General features: G+C 41.4%; 1 protein-coding gene across 2 annotated transcripts in view; it reads right to left on the minus strand.

The window, feature by feature from the left end:
- Positions 1-17,611, minus strand: part of LOC121934352 (SREBF chaperone) — a 69,827-nt gene that overhangs the window by 41,014 nt on the left and 11,202 nt on the right. Inside the window, exons 1-2 of one of the 2 annotated variants that reach the window (XM_042474758.1) lie at positions 3,146-3,223; positions 1,661-1,890 (exon numbers count right to left, since the gene is read on the minus strand). In XM_042474758.1, the coding sequence (XP_042330692.1) occupies positions 1,661-1,782 (122 nt within the window). In that variant the 5' untranslated portion in view covers positions 1,783-1,890; positions 3,146-3,223. Of the gene's footprint in view, positions 1-1,660; positions 1,891-3,145; positions 3,224-17,611 lie in introns of those variants that run through there. The other variant, XM_042474760.1, reaches the window with a different exon arrangement.

The raw sequence follows: 17,611 nt of genomic DNA on the forward strand, positions 1-17,611 counted from the left end.
CTCTTCAAAAAGGTCAAAAAGGACTCTACAGGCAAGTCAGCCAGATCTCAATAGCAAGGAAAAATATTATAATGGATTATACAGGAGTCTGCAAGTATCTTGATGGCAATGCAATGATTGGAAGGAGCCAACTAGTGCTGCCAAACTAACCTGGTATCTTTTTTTGATCAGGCCACTAGTTTAGTAGATGGAACAGCTCCCTGCTGGGAAAGCTTGTCTAGCTAGAGATCCTGCACTGAGTGGGAGGTTGGACCCACGGGGCCCTCTCCAAGTCTATCATTCTATGAGTCACACACAATAACCAGGTTGTCCTGCAAGCTCTCTTATCCCAAAAGAACTCAGCAGAGAGGGAGGTTCTTGCTTTATCACAACCTGTGAAGACTCCACAGGCTGGGGAATGTCAATATTTTTAACCCTTTAAAAAAAACAGTGGACACAACAATGCACCCAGCATCCAAAAGGGATGGAAAGAATATCCAACAATATTTGACTCATAGACAAAGAAGGCATAGTGAGTTAGAATCATAGAATCATAGAATCATAGAGTTGGAAGAGACCACTAGGGCCATCCAGTCCAACCCCCTGCCATGCAGGAAATCCAAATCAAGCCACTGCCATCAAGCAGATGGAATTTTAGAGCCCTTGTTATCATCAGAGCCAAATGTCCGCAGCTGCCCAGTGGCATGAAAAAGTAATCTTGGATCAGTTACTTTGCTGGATACTTTTTGTATTCACTTTGCAGTCTGAGGCTGGGAAAAGCTGCAAAGGCTGGGAACAGACTAGAAAAGCATGAATTTTTCTCTGTTGTTAATCTGCTTGTTCAGTTCTCATAGCTAATTGGAGGTGGGAAGATGAATCTTGCTTGAGGGTTTTATTTTAATTTGCTTCTGTACCAAATAACCTTTGGGAACCCAAATTGTCATCAGCTTTAACTGAAGGATAAAGTCAAGGGCCCAATTCTACCATTGGCTGTGAAGGGATGGAGGAATCTAGCAACAGAAGTGATGTAAGGCTTCTTTGCTGTGCATCATCTGCTTTATCACTTACCTCCAATAAAGCTCACACTATAGCAGTAATGTGTGTCAGTGTTAGGTACTGAAAGAACACTATGAAGGGTCTGGAATGAGAACCAGTTCTGGAACAAGATAGAAGGCCTTTCCCAAATGTCTGAAAACCCTGATAAAGAGAATCTTATATGACGGAGAAATCCTGGATGGCAAGCTTCCCACACAGAAAATATGGTTTTCTGGGCAGAAAATGCAATTTGAGAGTCAGCGTGATTTAATGGCTTAAGTGTTGGATTAAGACTCTGGAAAGTAGGGTTCAAATCCCTGCTCAGCCACAGAAACCCACTGGGTGACCTTGGGCAAGTCACATACTCTCAGCCTCAGGGGTAAGGCAAAGACAAACCACCTCTGAACAAATATTGCCAAAAGAAGACCCCATGACAGCGTTGCTGTAAATTCAGAAGTGAACTAGAAGGCACACAACAATTCCTGATCTGCGAACAGTGTTTGAAAACTGAACAATTTTTGAGAACTTTGTTGCAGCATGGAGCAAAATGGTTAAATCCTTCATCCTTGGCTATGAGAACAAAGTTGCAAAGACTTACATCCCCCCCAACAACAATACAACAGATATTCTGAAAGAGAGCCCTTACCAGCAGGCCAAGACAGAGACTCCCGTGAAGAGAATGATGAGGATGGGGTAGGAAGCACAGAGCAGGCCGTGGCTGTAGAACGCCCTTGATATCTTCTCACGCAGTCTGTCAGTCAAGGTCATCCTCAGCCATCCATCAGCTAGCTGCCATCCCGGAATGCCTCAGTCCGGCTGCAGTGGAGTGTACCATGAGCGGTGCTTCCAAGAAGGTACAATGTGCAGGGCAAAATTCTGGGGGTAAAATGAAAGGAGAAGATGAGTGCACAAGAAAGAGAAAGAAGCTATCTGCCACCATTTCTGACTTTCTACGTTGCTGGGGGGTGATTCTGAGAACTATTAGGTCCCTCTGCAAGTCACATCAGGCTTGAAAACAAGTAAATTTGTTAAAAGTAAAAATGGGAGATAACCAGAAGTCTACCCCAGCTTTAACTTGGGACTTTTGCATACATACTTTCCCGACAACGTGTTTCAAAGCACTTTTGCTTAAAAGTAAAATCTCCTTCAGGGACTGAAAAAACTTGGGGGCCACAGGTAAACCAAACTTGGAGCACCCATTCCAAGAGATAGTGAACTGTTTACCTATTTCCTCAAAAAAAGTAAGCTATAGCTAGACATATACAGGAAAGCACACAAAGGAATGCAACCAAAGAATACCTCTACAAAGACATCTGACAGTCCCTGGTAAACCCCACAAAGAAGTATTTCATATATTCTTCCAAGACCCTTGAGCTACAAAAGCAACCAACAGCATAGCTTCAGTTACTTAAAATGGAAAGAGGCCTTCAGATACAGACAGATCTCTCAGGAAGACTCAAGCCAGACACAGTAACACTGCTAAGATGTGAAAATCAAGGTACAAAAGAGAGGTATAAAGAATCATGGGACAGTTTTTATATGCAGCACAAGCTGACTACTTCAATACAAATTATCTGGTGTTTCCCTCTTTTTCCCCTGTTCTGCTGCTTCACCTTTTCTTTTTCTTCTAAGCCAGTATTTCCCAAACTTTGATATTCTGTCCTTTTCTCCTTTTGTTTATAGAGGCATGACTGGTGCCCGAATTAAAAAAACAAGATGCAGGCCCTGAAATAGTTACAAAATTAATTCCACCTGTATTCTAATCCTATGGTAAAGTCCTAGGAATCCAACCAAACTCAGAGATCCCACTTTAAAACCTCACAGGTTATGATGCCTAGCTGGTCTGAGCAGCATGCAAGCTCTGCTCTGTTGCTCCCACTGACTTCCACATTCTGCCTTCCCCTTTTCCAACCCCAAGTTTCCAGTAGATACTCCTACCCTGTGGGATGATCAAACACTCCTACTCTGAAAGTCTACAACTATGGGCTGAGGCAGAGCTATAAACTACTCAAGAAAAAGGAAGGCAGTACCAGAGACTGAGCAGCCCTAGCCTTGTCAGTTGGAGAAGACAAGAGATTTGAGGCAAAGAACAGGAAGAGTAAGATCATGTTGTCCAACTCTTATCACCAACCTTGAATGTTATGAAATGACCCCCAGCAGTAACAACAGCAACCTTGAGATGCCATCCAGAAGAGAGAGTGAAAAGAAAAAAGGAGGCAAGCTGAGGGTTCAGGCTCAGGCCCTCCCTGGCAGGCATCAGATGCACACTACTCAGGAATTCACTATCCATAAGCTAATTGCATTTGTTTACAGGGTGTCAGGTGGCAGAGACCAGGAAGCGCATGTTGTTGGCACACTCTCTCCTCCCACAGATAGTGTGTATAATCACTGAACTGAAGAGCTTCAGAGCACTGTAGTCACTACATGGCAGAATTCAAAGACACAGCCCTGTTAGTCTGGAAAATCAGTACGCAAGGGCATCTTGCAACTGAAACTCTCTTGTAGACTCAAGTCCCTTTCCTCAGATGCAGGGTTTGGACACCCATGCACCTGAGGAAGTAGACTCTAGCGTACAAATGTTCATGCTGCCAGCTTTTATTTCTTTCTGCTGGGACTTGAGCAGATGTGCCAGGATAGCACAGGCTCAGCTCATGCTATCTGGGCCCTAGTACTTACTAAAGTTGGTCCCTGCGTTGGCGCAAGGACAGGCTGGTGTTCACACACCCATCCCTACATCGACTCAGGACCAGGATAGGCGTGTGAAGAAGCACACACACTCCGTCACTACGTCTAATGTGGAAATGGGGTGCCTAGCTCCATCCACGTGGCCAGCCCCCCCCCCCATTTCCACATCAGACATGGTGGGGGGGGGCTTCTTCTGTTGGCAAGGTAAGGAGCATGAACAGGGGCTGAGTACAAAGCCCAGTTGATACACTCACAGAAAACTGAAGCCATTTTACCCCAGGATAAAGGCTGCCCCAAGGATTTCAGCCTGTGTTGTGTGATCTAGATGGTGCAAAGCTGGTGAGAATCCAGGCCTTTTGGCCCATGCGGACAATCCCTTAGTTTCAAAGGTCCTACAAGATCCTTCTAGTTGCTACATGTGATTGTACAGAGGCCACAGCTTAGCAGAAAAAGAGGGAGATCTGCTCCCCAGATGCATTTCCAAGGTCAGCCACTGTGGTCCAAAATGATCCAGTTTAAGGCCATTTTAACTGCCCTAGCTCAATGCTAGGAAATTCTGGGTGGATGTATAATTTTGTGAGATATTTAGCCTTCTCTGTCAGAAAGCTCTGGTGTCACAACAAACTACAATCCCTAGGAGTGTCTTGCTTTGAAAAGCTTCCTATAAGAGAAAAGAGTAAAACAAAAGAAAATATGGATTTGGCTTTTGCACGGTCGCTATGGCATCGTAAAAGCAGCGGCGGGAAGGAAGGACTGCACAGTGAATCAACCTTTTGGCTCTTGTACATGGGCTGGAAAGGGGAGTGTTTCACACACACCCTGTTTTGGGTGGGAAAAACCATAGCTTCCACTTGCTACAACTTCTATTTTTAAACAGTAAGGTAAACTGCAGAGTATGCTAAGCAACCGCCTTTCATTTCTCCTGGCAACACTATGGGAGGGTGCTGAATGAATCAGAATCAGCCTCACACAACCATGTTAACATTTGAGTCACATACCAAAGTCATGAAATGCAAAAGGAAGAGAATTCAGAAATGAATTCTCCTTTATTTTCATCACTGCTCTAACTTGTACATTGTTTACATTTTAAAGGTTCCAAATCAGCAAATTATGCACGTATCTTGACACGGATGAAACTATATCAAATAGCAAAAAGGATAGTAGCTGACAATATCAGAGAACTCCAGCTATTCCTTTGGTGAAGACAGGATCTTCTCGGTGGCTACTTATTAATAAGACTTAAACGGTGCTTTTACTTTATCTGTGTTGTAATTATTTGGATTGGTTTTGGATTTCAGTTGTACTTTATTCATTTCTTACTATTAGCCACCTTGAGTTCCATTTGGAGGAGTAAGGCAGGACTTAAGCCCAGGGATCCAATAAATAAATAAAGGGATCAATACAGTGGCCCCACCCCATGGGGGAGGCATGAAGGGCCCCCGCAGGTAAAAAAATATCCACCATACTTTTCACCTGAGCGAACACCTCTCTAGGAATCTCCAGGTCCTTCAGTGCAACTCTATGGTCAACGTCTGGCAGAGTTGCGCTGGAGGACCTAGAGATTCCTAGAGAACGTATTACTCGAAACCGCAAATAATCTAAGCTGCAAAAGTCAAAGCAGCAAATGTGGAGGGCCAACTGTAATGTGTTGTTGCTTTTTACCTATCTCTCCCTATGGATCAAGATGTGGAATCAGTTAAAAGGGAATATAATAATAAGAATAATAAGAATAAAAATATAGTTTATTTATAGCTCCCGCCTCTCCCACGGATCGAGGCGGGATTACAACCTTAAAAGACACTTAGTACAACTTACAATCAATACAACAATAAAAAATATAAAACCAATGCACATTAAAACCCATCAATAAATATTTTCAAATGTAATTTAATAATTTAATTTTAAAATAATCTGGCCAGAAGAGACAGATTTATACTCAGATAGCCCCTTGAGCTGACAAATCTTTCTTTCCCAGGAAGTCATTCCACGGTGTAAGGGCAGAGGAACAAAATGTCCTAAGGGAGTGAATGGGATAGATTACTGTATATGGGAGAAAGCAATCCTGTAGGTAACCTGGACCCAAACCATGTAGGGTTTTAAAGATAATAACCAACACTTTGTGCCTTGCCCAGAAACTAATACAATCGTTCCTGTTTCCCCAGAGGATCCGTTCCAGCCCCCCTTGCAAAAACGGAAACTCCCGTGCGCACCATATTAACCAATGGGGCTTGCCTCTCCATGAATAATCAAGACCATGGATTTCAAGTCCGTGAAAATGGAGGGGTGGCTATAAAGTAATCACACCACTTTTCATATTGGTGTAATATGGTCACCCCTAGTAACCAATCTGGGTGCCATGTTTTGAACTTGGTCTGGCGGTATCCTTGCCTCCAGGGCATTCCAGAAATCTACCCTTGCGGTTACTGCAGATGCACTATCACCTTTAGGTCCTCCAGTTCTAAAAATAATATATAGAGGCATCATGGGTAGACTTTTAAAACAAATTCAGCAGGCTTTTGGCAACTTACCGGTTGCTTGAGAAGGGCATATTTACTGAATGGGTGCTGTACTTTTTAAATTTGCTTTATACTTAATTTCTGCCACCTTGAGCTCAGTGCAGGAGAAGCAGCAAAGATATTTTACTGCCTGAGATCAAGAAGACTGGCTTCCACTTGAGAGCAGACCATATAGAGCATCATCTATTCAGAGGATAAACTTGTGTAACACCTTGCAAGAGGGTTCACTTTAAAGTTTTGGGGAACTGGGTAAGGAAAGGTATCGACTTTCCCACCAGTTGCCTGCTAGATCAGACTTAGGGAGAACAATTTTCAATGCCACTGTACCAGGAAGCAGCCTTATCTTGTAGCTTTTTACCCCAGAGGCTCAAGGTCTTAAAGGCTTATGAAAGCTTACAGTGTAAGAACTGGGACAAGAAAGCAGGCCCATCATGAGGAGAGCTGGTGCCACGCAGAGCTCAGGGTTAAAACCATCTTGAGTCTCATTTGCCCTCACTCATGACCATACCACAGCCGCTATTCTTAGGAGCCCAGAATTAACTGAGGACAGAAACTATAGATTGCAAAGGAAGTGGTACCTTTTTGTATTGCTAATGGGATTTTATCTCCTGGACTTTGGAAGCCTTTGTTCCCACAGGGCCAGGAGGAGGAGGAGGAGGTGGCTTGCCTGCATAGATATCTCTCCACACAGACACACCTACAACACCTTGACAAAATGCAGCCCTCTGGCTAACATTGTCATTTTAAAAAAAATCTCCTGTAAGATTTTTAACATCTTTGCCTGTTGAAGGAGCCAGTGGCGCTTCAAAAGCTTGCATCATGTATTTTGGACATTTTGGTTGGTCAAATAAAGGTATCACACTTTTGTGAATTTTGGATGCTATTATACTTTACTGTATGGCCAGCACGGCTACCTCTGAATATGGTATATATTCATGTGTTAGTCTAGAAATTCCAGTAAAAAAACTGACCCCAAAACCCTCAGTTGACTTATCCATGGGTCCCTGTAAGTACTGTATTTTAATCAAAATCAAAACAGAAGCCGTCCTCTGGGGAAAGGCAGCAGTGGAATCTGTCCTGGAAGCACTGTGCTCTCTCATCCATCCAACCTTTAATATGAGTGCAAACAGTTATGCACTGTGCTCTCTCATCCATCCAACCTTTAATATGAGTGCAAACAGGGTTAGGGTTAGGGTTAGGGTTAGGGTTAGGGTTAGGGATTTTGTACATTCTTTGGCATTGTTTTCATTTGCTTCATCCTTTAGGGCCGGCTGTATGAGATGTAAATACAAAGTGTGTACTTAGTGCAGGTACTACACTGCTGTTGTCTGCTCTAAGAGTGATACCAGGCCAACCAATTATGGCATCTAGCACAGTCAGCAAATGGAGTTTGCTGTTTTTACAGGCTGACCGCTGTTACAGCTTTTCACAGCTCACTTTAATGGTTATCAGTACGCTTGCTGGACAAAACAATCCTTAAAAGCAACACACTGAGTGTTTCACATGAACTAGGTTATCTTGTCACTCAGCTCTAGTAAACCAATAGGATCTACAAATGAGTATCATCAAAGCTAGCAAACAGAGACACCCAAGTTCAAGTATCACCTTCATTATAGTTTCATCACTCATCCTTGCTTGGCAAAACAACAACAACAGCAACACCATATTTTGCCAATACTGTATTATTTATATCAACAGCAGCAGATCATCACAATGAAATCATCAATTTTCAGTCATTAAAAGGTTCCTCTAGAAATTGTACATTGTATCGATGCATCATCAAGCATATTTTAAAAGCAAACATTCTAGGTAATGTCCCCATTTTGAAGTGGTGAGAAGAGCAATTACTCACAAACCTATTAGTATGGCTATCAATAAAATAGTTAATATGACTGTTAGTACAGTATAACAAAAGCTACTGTATTATTCTTTCAGAAGAATTTGCAGGATGGGATTCCAAACTTATTTAACCCAGCAACTTGCAGACACTATTGTGAGCTTCAGAGCAAAGGAATGAGCTTCTTTTAATACTTTTCACAGATCATGTTTCATAATCAGGAGTTACAGCATCTCTCTTCCACATTCTAAGGGGAAGAAAGCTTACCAATTCCAGTTAGAAGCAGACAAAGAGCCTGACCCACGAGACTCAAATCTCTTGTTTGAATACAGCAGTTCTTTTAACAGGATGAAAAATGAAGTTTCAGAATGTTGTAGCATATTTGTAGGAATGTAAAAAACTCTATTTTGAATTCACTGGATTTCTCAAAGCATTCCTACATTTTCTTCCTACTCTATATCCAGTTGTGAGACTCAAAGTCTTCCCCACATGTGGGAATATGTAACTTTTAAGTATTCTTCATACACATTCCTCCAATCACTAAAGGAGAGCTATGGCACTACCTTTCCATGCTGGTGCCATTGTGTGCTCCTATGAAGGAAGAGGCTATGATGGTGGTCTGCTAGTAGTGTCTCCCATGTCAGACAGGCTTCTGCTGAGTAGCCAGGTTCAATGTGCCAAATAGATACTGGGCAGCATCAGAAATGGGGGGTGATGCTGGCAGAAGATGTCTCAGAGGCAATGGAAGTGGCACCACAGCCAACAGTTGCTAGTACTGCAAAGGAGGAGGCACAATAAACCCCCTTTGAATGTACACTCGTCCCTCCACATTTGTGGCTTTGACTTCTGCGAATTTGATTATTTGTGGATTTTATTAATATGTTCTCTCTAAGAATATCTAGGTCCTCCAGCACAACTCAATGGTCAACTTTAACCAAATGTTGGACTGAAGGACCTAGAGATTCCTACAGAGAACACTCTGCTAGGCATTTGTAGCTCCTCCAGTGTAATTCTATGGTCAATGTCTGCCAGATGTTGACCACAGAGTTGCACTGGGGGGACCTGGAGATTCTGAGAGAGGTGTTCTCTCGGGTAAAAACAGTGTTTGTTTTTTGCAGTTTTTCCACATTCATGGAGGTCCTGTGCCCCTAACCCCAGCAAATGTGGAGGGACAAGTGTATTTTGCTATAAAAACCCTATGATGAGACAATCCAATATGAAACAAGAGATAATGCCAGAAAGATTACACTCCCAGGGTACAAGGCCCTCAGAGAGATAATGGGGTACAGCAGAGGATTAGTAGCGCTGTGCTTAAGGACACAACTGGACTCAAGCCCAAAGGGTGTTTGGTTTCTGACATGCTCAGAAGAGCAAGGAAAGTCCAAATTTGCACAACACATATTATAGCCACATGGAATGGGAGAAGCCTGAAGACCAAAGTTCAACTCTCCAATCAGCCCTAGAAACCCACTGGGTGACCTTGGCCAAGGCATACTCTCTCAAGCTAAGAAAACAACAATGGCAAACCTCCTCTGAATAAATCGGGTCAAGAAACACCTAGGATAGGGTTGTAAGCATGGTGTATGGTTTGAGTGTTGGACCAGGACTCAAGTAGACCAGGTTTTGAATCTTTGCTTGACTGAAGTGGAAACTCACTTGGTGACTTTGAACAAGCCACACCGTCTCAGCTTCAGAGGAAGGCTAATCTCTGAAGAAATGTTGCCAAGAAATCTTAGGACAGGGTTGTCATAGGTCAGTCAACACTAGATTTTTGAGTTTAATTATTTGTTTGTTGTTAACTACCTTTGAGTCAACCTGGATGAGACATTGCCAAGACCCACTATTCTCTACCGCTCAGGTCCTGCAAGTTGAGTCCCTGATTGAGTCCAGTCATCTGGCCTGGGGTCTTCCTATCTTTCTACTGCTTTCCACCTTTCCCCGCATCATTGTCTTTTCCAAGGATTCATGGCTTCTCATCATGTGGCCAAAGTACGACAGCCTCTGTTTTGTCATCTTGGCTTCTGAGGGAGAGTTCAGGCTTGATCTGTTCTTTGATTAGGAATCCTTATTTGAGACACTGGTTACTTGCCTTAAAAGGTGTAGCTAAACATGTCCATAACTTTGACAGTGGTTTGGAGCAAATCAGACAGATTTGGGAGTATTTCCTAGGAACCCTGGATTGAGGCATCACTCAGTTCCAAGGGTATTACAAAGTGAATGCAAAGCTTTGGCACAAGTTTAAATGATCCCACAGAATAGTCCAGAGTTCAGGGTTCACAGTTAACAACCAGCTTTTGTGCACTCTCTTTGCTGAATTGCCTGGAAGCAATTCTTATATCCATCTAAGCAACTGACATGCCTGAACTGAGTGCGCCTTCATCCTCCAGCATAATTTCAGGAGCTAATTTAATACTGTTTCCATTTAAACAATTTCCATTTACTGTACAGTACCAAGATTTTTTGGTTACAATTATTTTTTAAAAAAATATTCTTTATTGATTTATTTTTAAAAAGACTCTTTAAAACAAAACAATAAAAGAAAAACAGATTATATACAAAAATTCCAAACAATATGTATAATTCAATAAATAAACAAAAAGAAAGCTAATATTATATCCTTTCCTTCCTTCTTTCTTTCTCTTGAGTTTTTCCTGTTAATATGCATTACATTTTGATCACCAGATAGTATAAACTATAAAAAGTGTTTTCAAATAAACTAAACAGAATCATACTTCAAATATCAAGAAATATCTATAATCGTTACATGATTATAAAGTTCATCTATTTTTATTGCAATTTTTATTTTATATTGATTTTTATCATTTTGCTTACTCCAGTCCAATCGTAAAGTCATTTCCCCATCTTGATTTCAGGAATATTATCAGGGGGTTTCATTGTTTATCAAATTTACTCATAAGCTTCTTTTTAATTAAATGTGTCAATTTATCTATTTCTATATCATATAATTTCATCAACCGATCGTTCACATTTGGTAAAGTTTTCCCCTTCCATTTTTGAGCATAAATCCTTCTCCCAGCCATAATCATATAGATCAACTTTTCCCCATATTTTTGTTCCACTTTTTTGGTCTGAAATTATATTTAACAAATACATTTTTGGATATTTTTCTATTTTTTTCTTGTAGTATAATTTGTATAAATTTATGTATATTATTCCGATATTTCCTTGGTTACAATTATTAAACTATCTCTTCCCTGAACCCTGCTGCTATTCCTAAAAGCCCAATGTATTGTTGAAATTCACAAGCAATGAGAACATATTTTTACAAGTGCCATTTTATAAAACTAATATTATTCTGTTCCTTAGACAAACCTCTCTCTTTTCTCTCCAACTAAATTGATCCATGGCCACAAGTTTGGTTATCCTAAGGCTTCTTATTGAACTGACTAGTTTTATGAACCCAGACGCTTCCAGAACGTTTCATTTCTGAAGCATGGTGCAAAACTGCTGGAGGATGCTGCCAATACAGGTTTTCTGGACTAAAATGCGGGAGGCTGAAGAACCTGAGACATCTGAGAGGCTTGTAACTCTCATTACACTCAAACCTGTGTATAATAATCTGCCTACGAAAGCAACACTTCATGCCGAGGTTCTGGGTTGCAGTCCATGAAAGCTTAATGCCACAATAAAATGTGTCAAAACCTTTAGCCTCCACAAGACTTTCCCCCCTGTTTTTGTTGCAAAACACTAACATGCCTACCCTCAAAATATTAAAACATCTGCTTATTCTCATGTTCCAAGAGATAAAAGAAATGCTCTAGACTTTGACATCCACACAGGATGCGGTGTCTGAAAATGTGGAGGTAGCAAAAGTGATTTCACCCAAGGAGAAACCATTTTGCTCCTTTACAAAGTGCAGCAAAGTGAAATAACAGACTGGTAAATGCTTAGCTTAAAATGTTTAGAGATGGCCTGATGTGTTTGTGTGTGTGTCCCTAGCAACACAAAGGAGAGAGGAACAGGAGTCTACACTACTCTCTCTGGCAACAAGATTTCACAGTCCAGTCATGCGTCGTATAATAGACAGGAAGAGGCACCCCTAACATTTGTCAATGCCATCAGATCTTTCACAGAAGAGAAAACACTTGCTTTTAACAACTGGTACCAGTCAAAGAACAAAGAACACTAGGATGTTACACAGACACACAATGATCAGCACAGCTCCCTCCCGCCATAAGAAAAACAATGCAGCAGAACCAGATAAGCCATCCTTTGTAGAAGTTAGATGAGGGTTTAACAAAATGAAACAGATAACAGTTGTCTTTCACTGATGCCACAGAGCATATTCCCAACTCTGATACACAATATATTCTAGTGGTCCCTCCATATCTGCTGGAGTTAGGGGTGAAGGACCCCCATGAATGTGGAAAAACCACAAATAAAAAAACACTATTCTTTTGACCTGAGAGAACACCTGTCTAGGAATCCCCAGGTCCTCCAGTCCAACTCTGTGGTCAACATCTGCCAGAAGATGATCACAGAATTGTACTGTGCAAACTACAAACGCCTAGAGAAGTGTTCTCTCTATCTAGGAACTGCTAGGTTCTCCATCAGCACAACTCTATGGTCAACTTCCAGCAGAACTGCACAGGAGGACCGACAAATTCCTAGAGAGAACATATTAATCAAACCTGAAAATAATCAAAGCCGTAAAAGTCAAAGCCACAAATAAGGAGGGCCAACTGTATTACTGAACGAATAGTCCACAAAGACCACCAAAGCACAGGAAGGCAAGTTTTATACTTATTCAGCAGATTATTTATTCATTTATTTATTGTACTTACTCCACCGCTCTTTAGAAATTATCTCAGAGTGGCTTACAAATTGTCAACAAGACAATTCCCTAGACATGATAAACAGATCATTTCATTCATTTCAAAACACCATGATCTAGTTTCTGTTTACAACCAAACAATCTGCAGCTAAATCCCATGGCCCTTGGCAAAACCTATTTTGTGGCAAGTGTTGGTAAAACAGCACATCCACTGGCAGAAGACAAAGACCTTTGGCTGCCGTAACACAACTAGACTTCAACAATTCCCTACATATATGCAGCCCACAAATTTGAATTCTAGGTAGACTCTCAGATCCTCAGAACCAGACTCTCCCGCAGAGGCAACCCTAACTCCTCATTCTGGCCATCATCACCACATGCTTTTACTCGACTCCAGTGATATACTTGCAATTGTTCATTCCCACTTTGGTACAAGAGTCATGTAGATTTCAAGGGATGCGGAAAAGAAAACAAACTCCCTGTTTGCCTCCATGGTTTACCCTGCTAGATCCATGCACCAATGACCAGCTCCTCTCCCACTGCAGTAAAATAATAATAATAATAATAATAATAATAATGCTCAAATATTTTAAAGTTGAAACAAACAAACAAGACACAATTGTATTAATTCTTTGCGCTGTTGCATTTTCATGAGCTCTCCGCTTCATGTTCCAATGGGAAACTGCTAAGCAGGCCATTTTCCTAAAGAAAAAAAATCAGTTTTGGAAACCAAGACTGCATACTGAACAATAGCCTTTCTTCGTGAGTTTGATACAGAATGAACTTAGCAACATCAACAAGCCACTATTCTCCTTTCAGATTCCCATGGGAAGAACCATGCCCTTGCAATATGGCGATACACATGAAAGCCAAGTGAAAACAGAGACCTTTCTATGCATGAAGCTGGCGATCCAATGTAGTCTGCAAGTTCTTAGCCAACAGTCTAAGAGAAAGGCTATGAGAACTCCCAATAGCAAAGCCTGCTCTTTGTAGTATGGCCCTCTAACTACACAGATGAGAACACTGACAAGGACAGAGAACAGATCCAAGATTTAGAAGGAAATAAACGGCACATCTATAAACAAGATTGTACAAATCACTGGTAAAATGCCAAGTGTTTTGAGCATTTGGCTTGTACAAATAATTACATTGTTTGAAAATGCCCAAGCAAATCAAAACCCTTTATTTTCATCCAAGATACTTGCCTACTGCAGAATACTGAACCAGATACCCCTTTCAGTTACACATGCTTATTATTCTAATATAGCCTTACCAGTTGGTTTCACCACATCAGAAGGCCATGGCTGCTTCCCTAATACTACATAATGCACACATATCAATTACAAAACCACTTTATGCAGTCATTGGGCTAAGAGAGCCAAGATGCAGCCATGATGTACTAAAAGCTCTTATCTTGACAGATCTCACTTCACAGAAATAACTCTTAGCAATGTCTACGGAACCTTTCTGAAGGTCAGGTCAAACACATCTGTACCTCACTGGATTCTATCAGCAGGGAAACCCCATTTCCTTAATCTCTTCAGCGTTTTCATTTAAACTGAAAAGAACCCTAAACACACTTGATCTCATCTGATTTTGAAAAATAAGCAGGTTCAGGCCTGATTGTGACATAGATGGAAGACAACCAAGTAATTCCAGGGACCTGGATGATCTAAGGAACGATTTAAGAAACTGGGTATGTTTACCCTTAAGAAAAGATGGTGATGGGATGAAATGATAGCCATGTTTAAATATTTCAAGGGATGTCCTGTTGCAGTTGGAACAAGCTTGTTTTCTGCTGCTCCAGAGAATAGGACATGAGACAACAGATTCAAAGTACAGTATAGGAAATGAGATTCAACCTAAACATTAGGAAGAACTTCCAGATGTTTGACACTGGAATGCAATCCCTTGGAGCATGGTGCTCTCCTTCTTTGAAGGTTTCTTAATAGAGACTGGATGGCCATCTGTCAGGAGGACTTGGATTGTGTCTTCCTACAAAGCAGAAGGGGGTTAGATTGGATGGTCCTTATTGTCTCTTCCAATTCTATGAGTCTGTCTCCAGGGTGGAATACAAAAGAACCCTGCCTGAAATTTGAGACACCCACAACCCATCACAGCTGATAATACTACACTGGATTAGATAGTAGGACTCAGTACAAGGTAGCCTATGTTCCTCTGCTGTAAGTGCTTTTTAAAATAACGAGGTGTCTTACTGCTTATTAAAAATAGTTTAATTTAATCAGGAACCCTGTTGTTGCAGTGGTTAAATGCCGGTCCTGCAGCCACAATGTTGTGCGTTTGATCCCAGGGCTCCAAAGTCGACTCAGTCTTCCATCCTTTCGTAGGTCGGTAAAATGGGTACCCAGATGGTTGGCAGCAAATGGCTTACAAACTGTAAATCTCTTAATTCACTATTAAGAGGTATAGAAATGTAAATGCCATTGCTAAATGCTATTGCTAGTTTATTCACTGCAAAATAAAAGCAACAGTGCTACAAAGAACAAAATCTTATCATTGACAGTGTCAGGAAGCATTTGTGCTCAGCATTTACTGTATATGACTTCTAAACTTCAAATGAGCAGTTCATGCATATGTGACTGGCAGAGAGAGGGCAAAGAGTAATGGTCCCATGGCACCTGGACTGGCACTACTCAGGACACTAATCCCTGGGCCAGTGCTGGTTCACAAGGCATCCGCTGGCAGCCTGTGTAGAGTTTCCAGGAAAGAAACAGCTGTAGCCCACAGGCCCGGGCTATTGGAAACAATTAACTCTTGATCCTCTATATCAGAGAACTTGAGAAGGGCTGCTCTGGACCATATTGCACCACACAATGATCATATTTCTAAGTTTTTATTCAAGTCACATTAAAATTGCTAAGTGTCAGCAGAGAAAGTCCCACTTCAAATATCAACCAGCCAATCGCCTCTGTAAGTATGAAGAAAGCACACACAATTTACTGTTTTCACCCAGAGAGAAAGAAAGGTCCTATGATACAGGTTAGAAAAGAAAATGCATAACTCTCACCTTTTTTGTTAAGGAAGATGGCAGTATGCATTGGAAAGGAAATTCAACCCTATTATTTTTGCTTAAGAGAACAGGAACAGAGCACATGTATTCCTGTATGACAGGGAAGTGGACTGGATGCCCCTTGTGGTCTCTTTCAACACTATGGGCCCAAACAGACAGGCCAAAATAAAGCTGCTTCAGGTCTCTTTGGAGGTATGCTCTTTAAAAGAAGCATGCATCCTAAGAGGTCGGAAGCCACGCCAAAGCCATGCTCCAGCCCTAAGGACTGGAGAGCAGCTTTGGCGCAACTTCTGGCCTCTTAAGATGCATGCGTCATTTAAAGAGCATACCTCCAAAGTGACCCAAGCAGCTTTATTTTGGCTGTCTGTTTGGGCCCTATGATTCTATACATTGGCAAATTTAGAGTCACTACGCAATATAGTATTTTATCATTAACTGAAGTCCAAAACACACTGCAGAAATAAACAAGTTTGAGAGCGCTTTAACTGCCCTGACTCAGTGCTAGGGAATTCTGGGAACTGTAGTTTATTGTGGCGCCAGAGTTCTCTGAAAGAGAAGGCTAAATGTCTCACAAAACTACAGAATTCTCTAGCATTGATTCAGGGCAATTAAAGCAGCCTCAAATTGGATTATTTCTGCAGTGTGTTTTGAACCTAAGTAAGATTTAGTACCAAACACCCGCTGTATAAAACAATAGTTTTGTGGGGCAGTCTGTGTTGGAATGAGCAGGAGCCACAAGTCACCATGAGGAATTCAAACAGAAACGAGGCCTTGTCTAAAGAGTAAATGCAGTGGACAAAGGCAAATGTCAAGTACTCAACATGAGAACAACTGGAGCCTATTAAGTCAGAAATTTCTTCAGGACTAGCTAGGGAATTCCTCAGTTTTATACCATGGCTAAGATGATGCAACGGACACCTCAAATTACACCCTCAGTTCTAGATGTCAACAACAAACATACAGGCAGGCAATAAGAAACACGTACAGCATGAAGTGTTTTGAGCACTGGACTAAAACTCTGTAGTTCAGAGTACAATTCCCCATTCATATCCCGAGTCTTTCTTCACCTCAATCATATGCAAATACAGGTATTCCAAAATAAAAAATCAGAAATAACGAAGCCTTGTGGCTCCAAGCATTTCAAATAATGGATTGTTGTTTGTTGTTAACTGTCTTCAAGTTAACCCGGACTCATGGTGACCCTGTGGATGAGGCATTTCTAGGCCCTCCGTCCTCCACTGCTCTGCTTAGGTCCTCCAGACTCAGGCCCATGACCTCCCTAATTGAGTCTACCCATCTGGTGTGCATCTTCCTCTCTTTCTACTGCCTTTTACCTTCCCTAGCATTATTGTCTCTCTTAATGAGTCCGGCTTCACATGACATTTTGGCTTCCAGTTCAGGCTTAATCTGTTCAAGGACCCATTTGTCTGTCTTTCTGGACATCCACTGTATCCTCAGCATTCTTCTCCAGCACCAAATCTCAAATGAGTTGATCTTCTTCCGATCTGCTTTCTTCACTGTCCAGCTCACACATCCATACATGGTGATGGTGATTATCCATACAATGGCTTGGATAATTCTAACCTGAGTGCTCAATTGTATGTCTTTACACTTTAGGATCTCATCCAGTTCTTTCATAGCTGCCCTTCCCATTCCTGGTCTTCTTATTTCTTGACTGCAGTCTCCATTCTGATCAATGTTTGGTTTAAGGTATGGGAAAGTTCCTCATTATC

The sequence above is a fragment of the Sceloporus undulatus genome, chromosome 6 (genome assembly GCF_019175285.1).
Source record: "Sceloporus undulatus isolate JIND9_A2432 ecotype Alabama chromosome 6, SceUnd_v1.1, whole genome shotgun sequence".
NCBI classification, from domain to species: Eukaryota; Metazoa; Chordata; class Lepidosauria; order Squamata; family Phrynosomatidae; genus Sceloporus; species Sceloporus undulatus.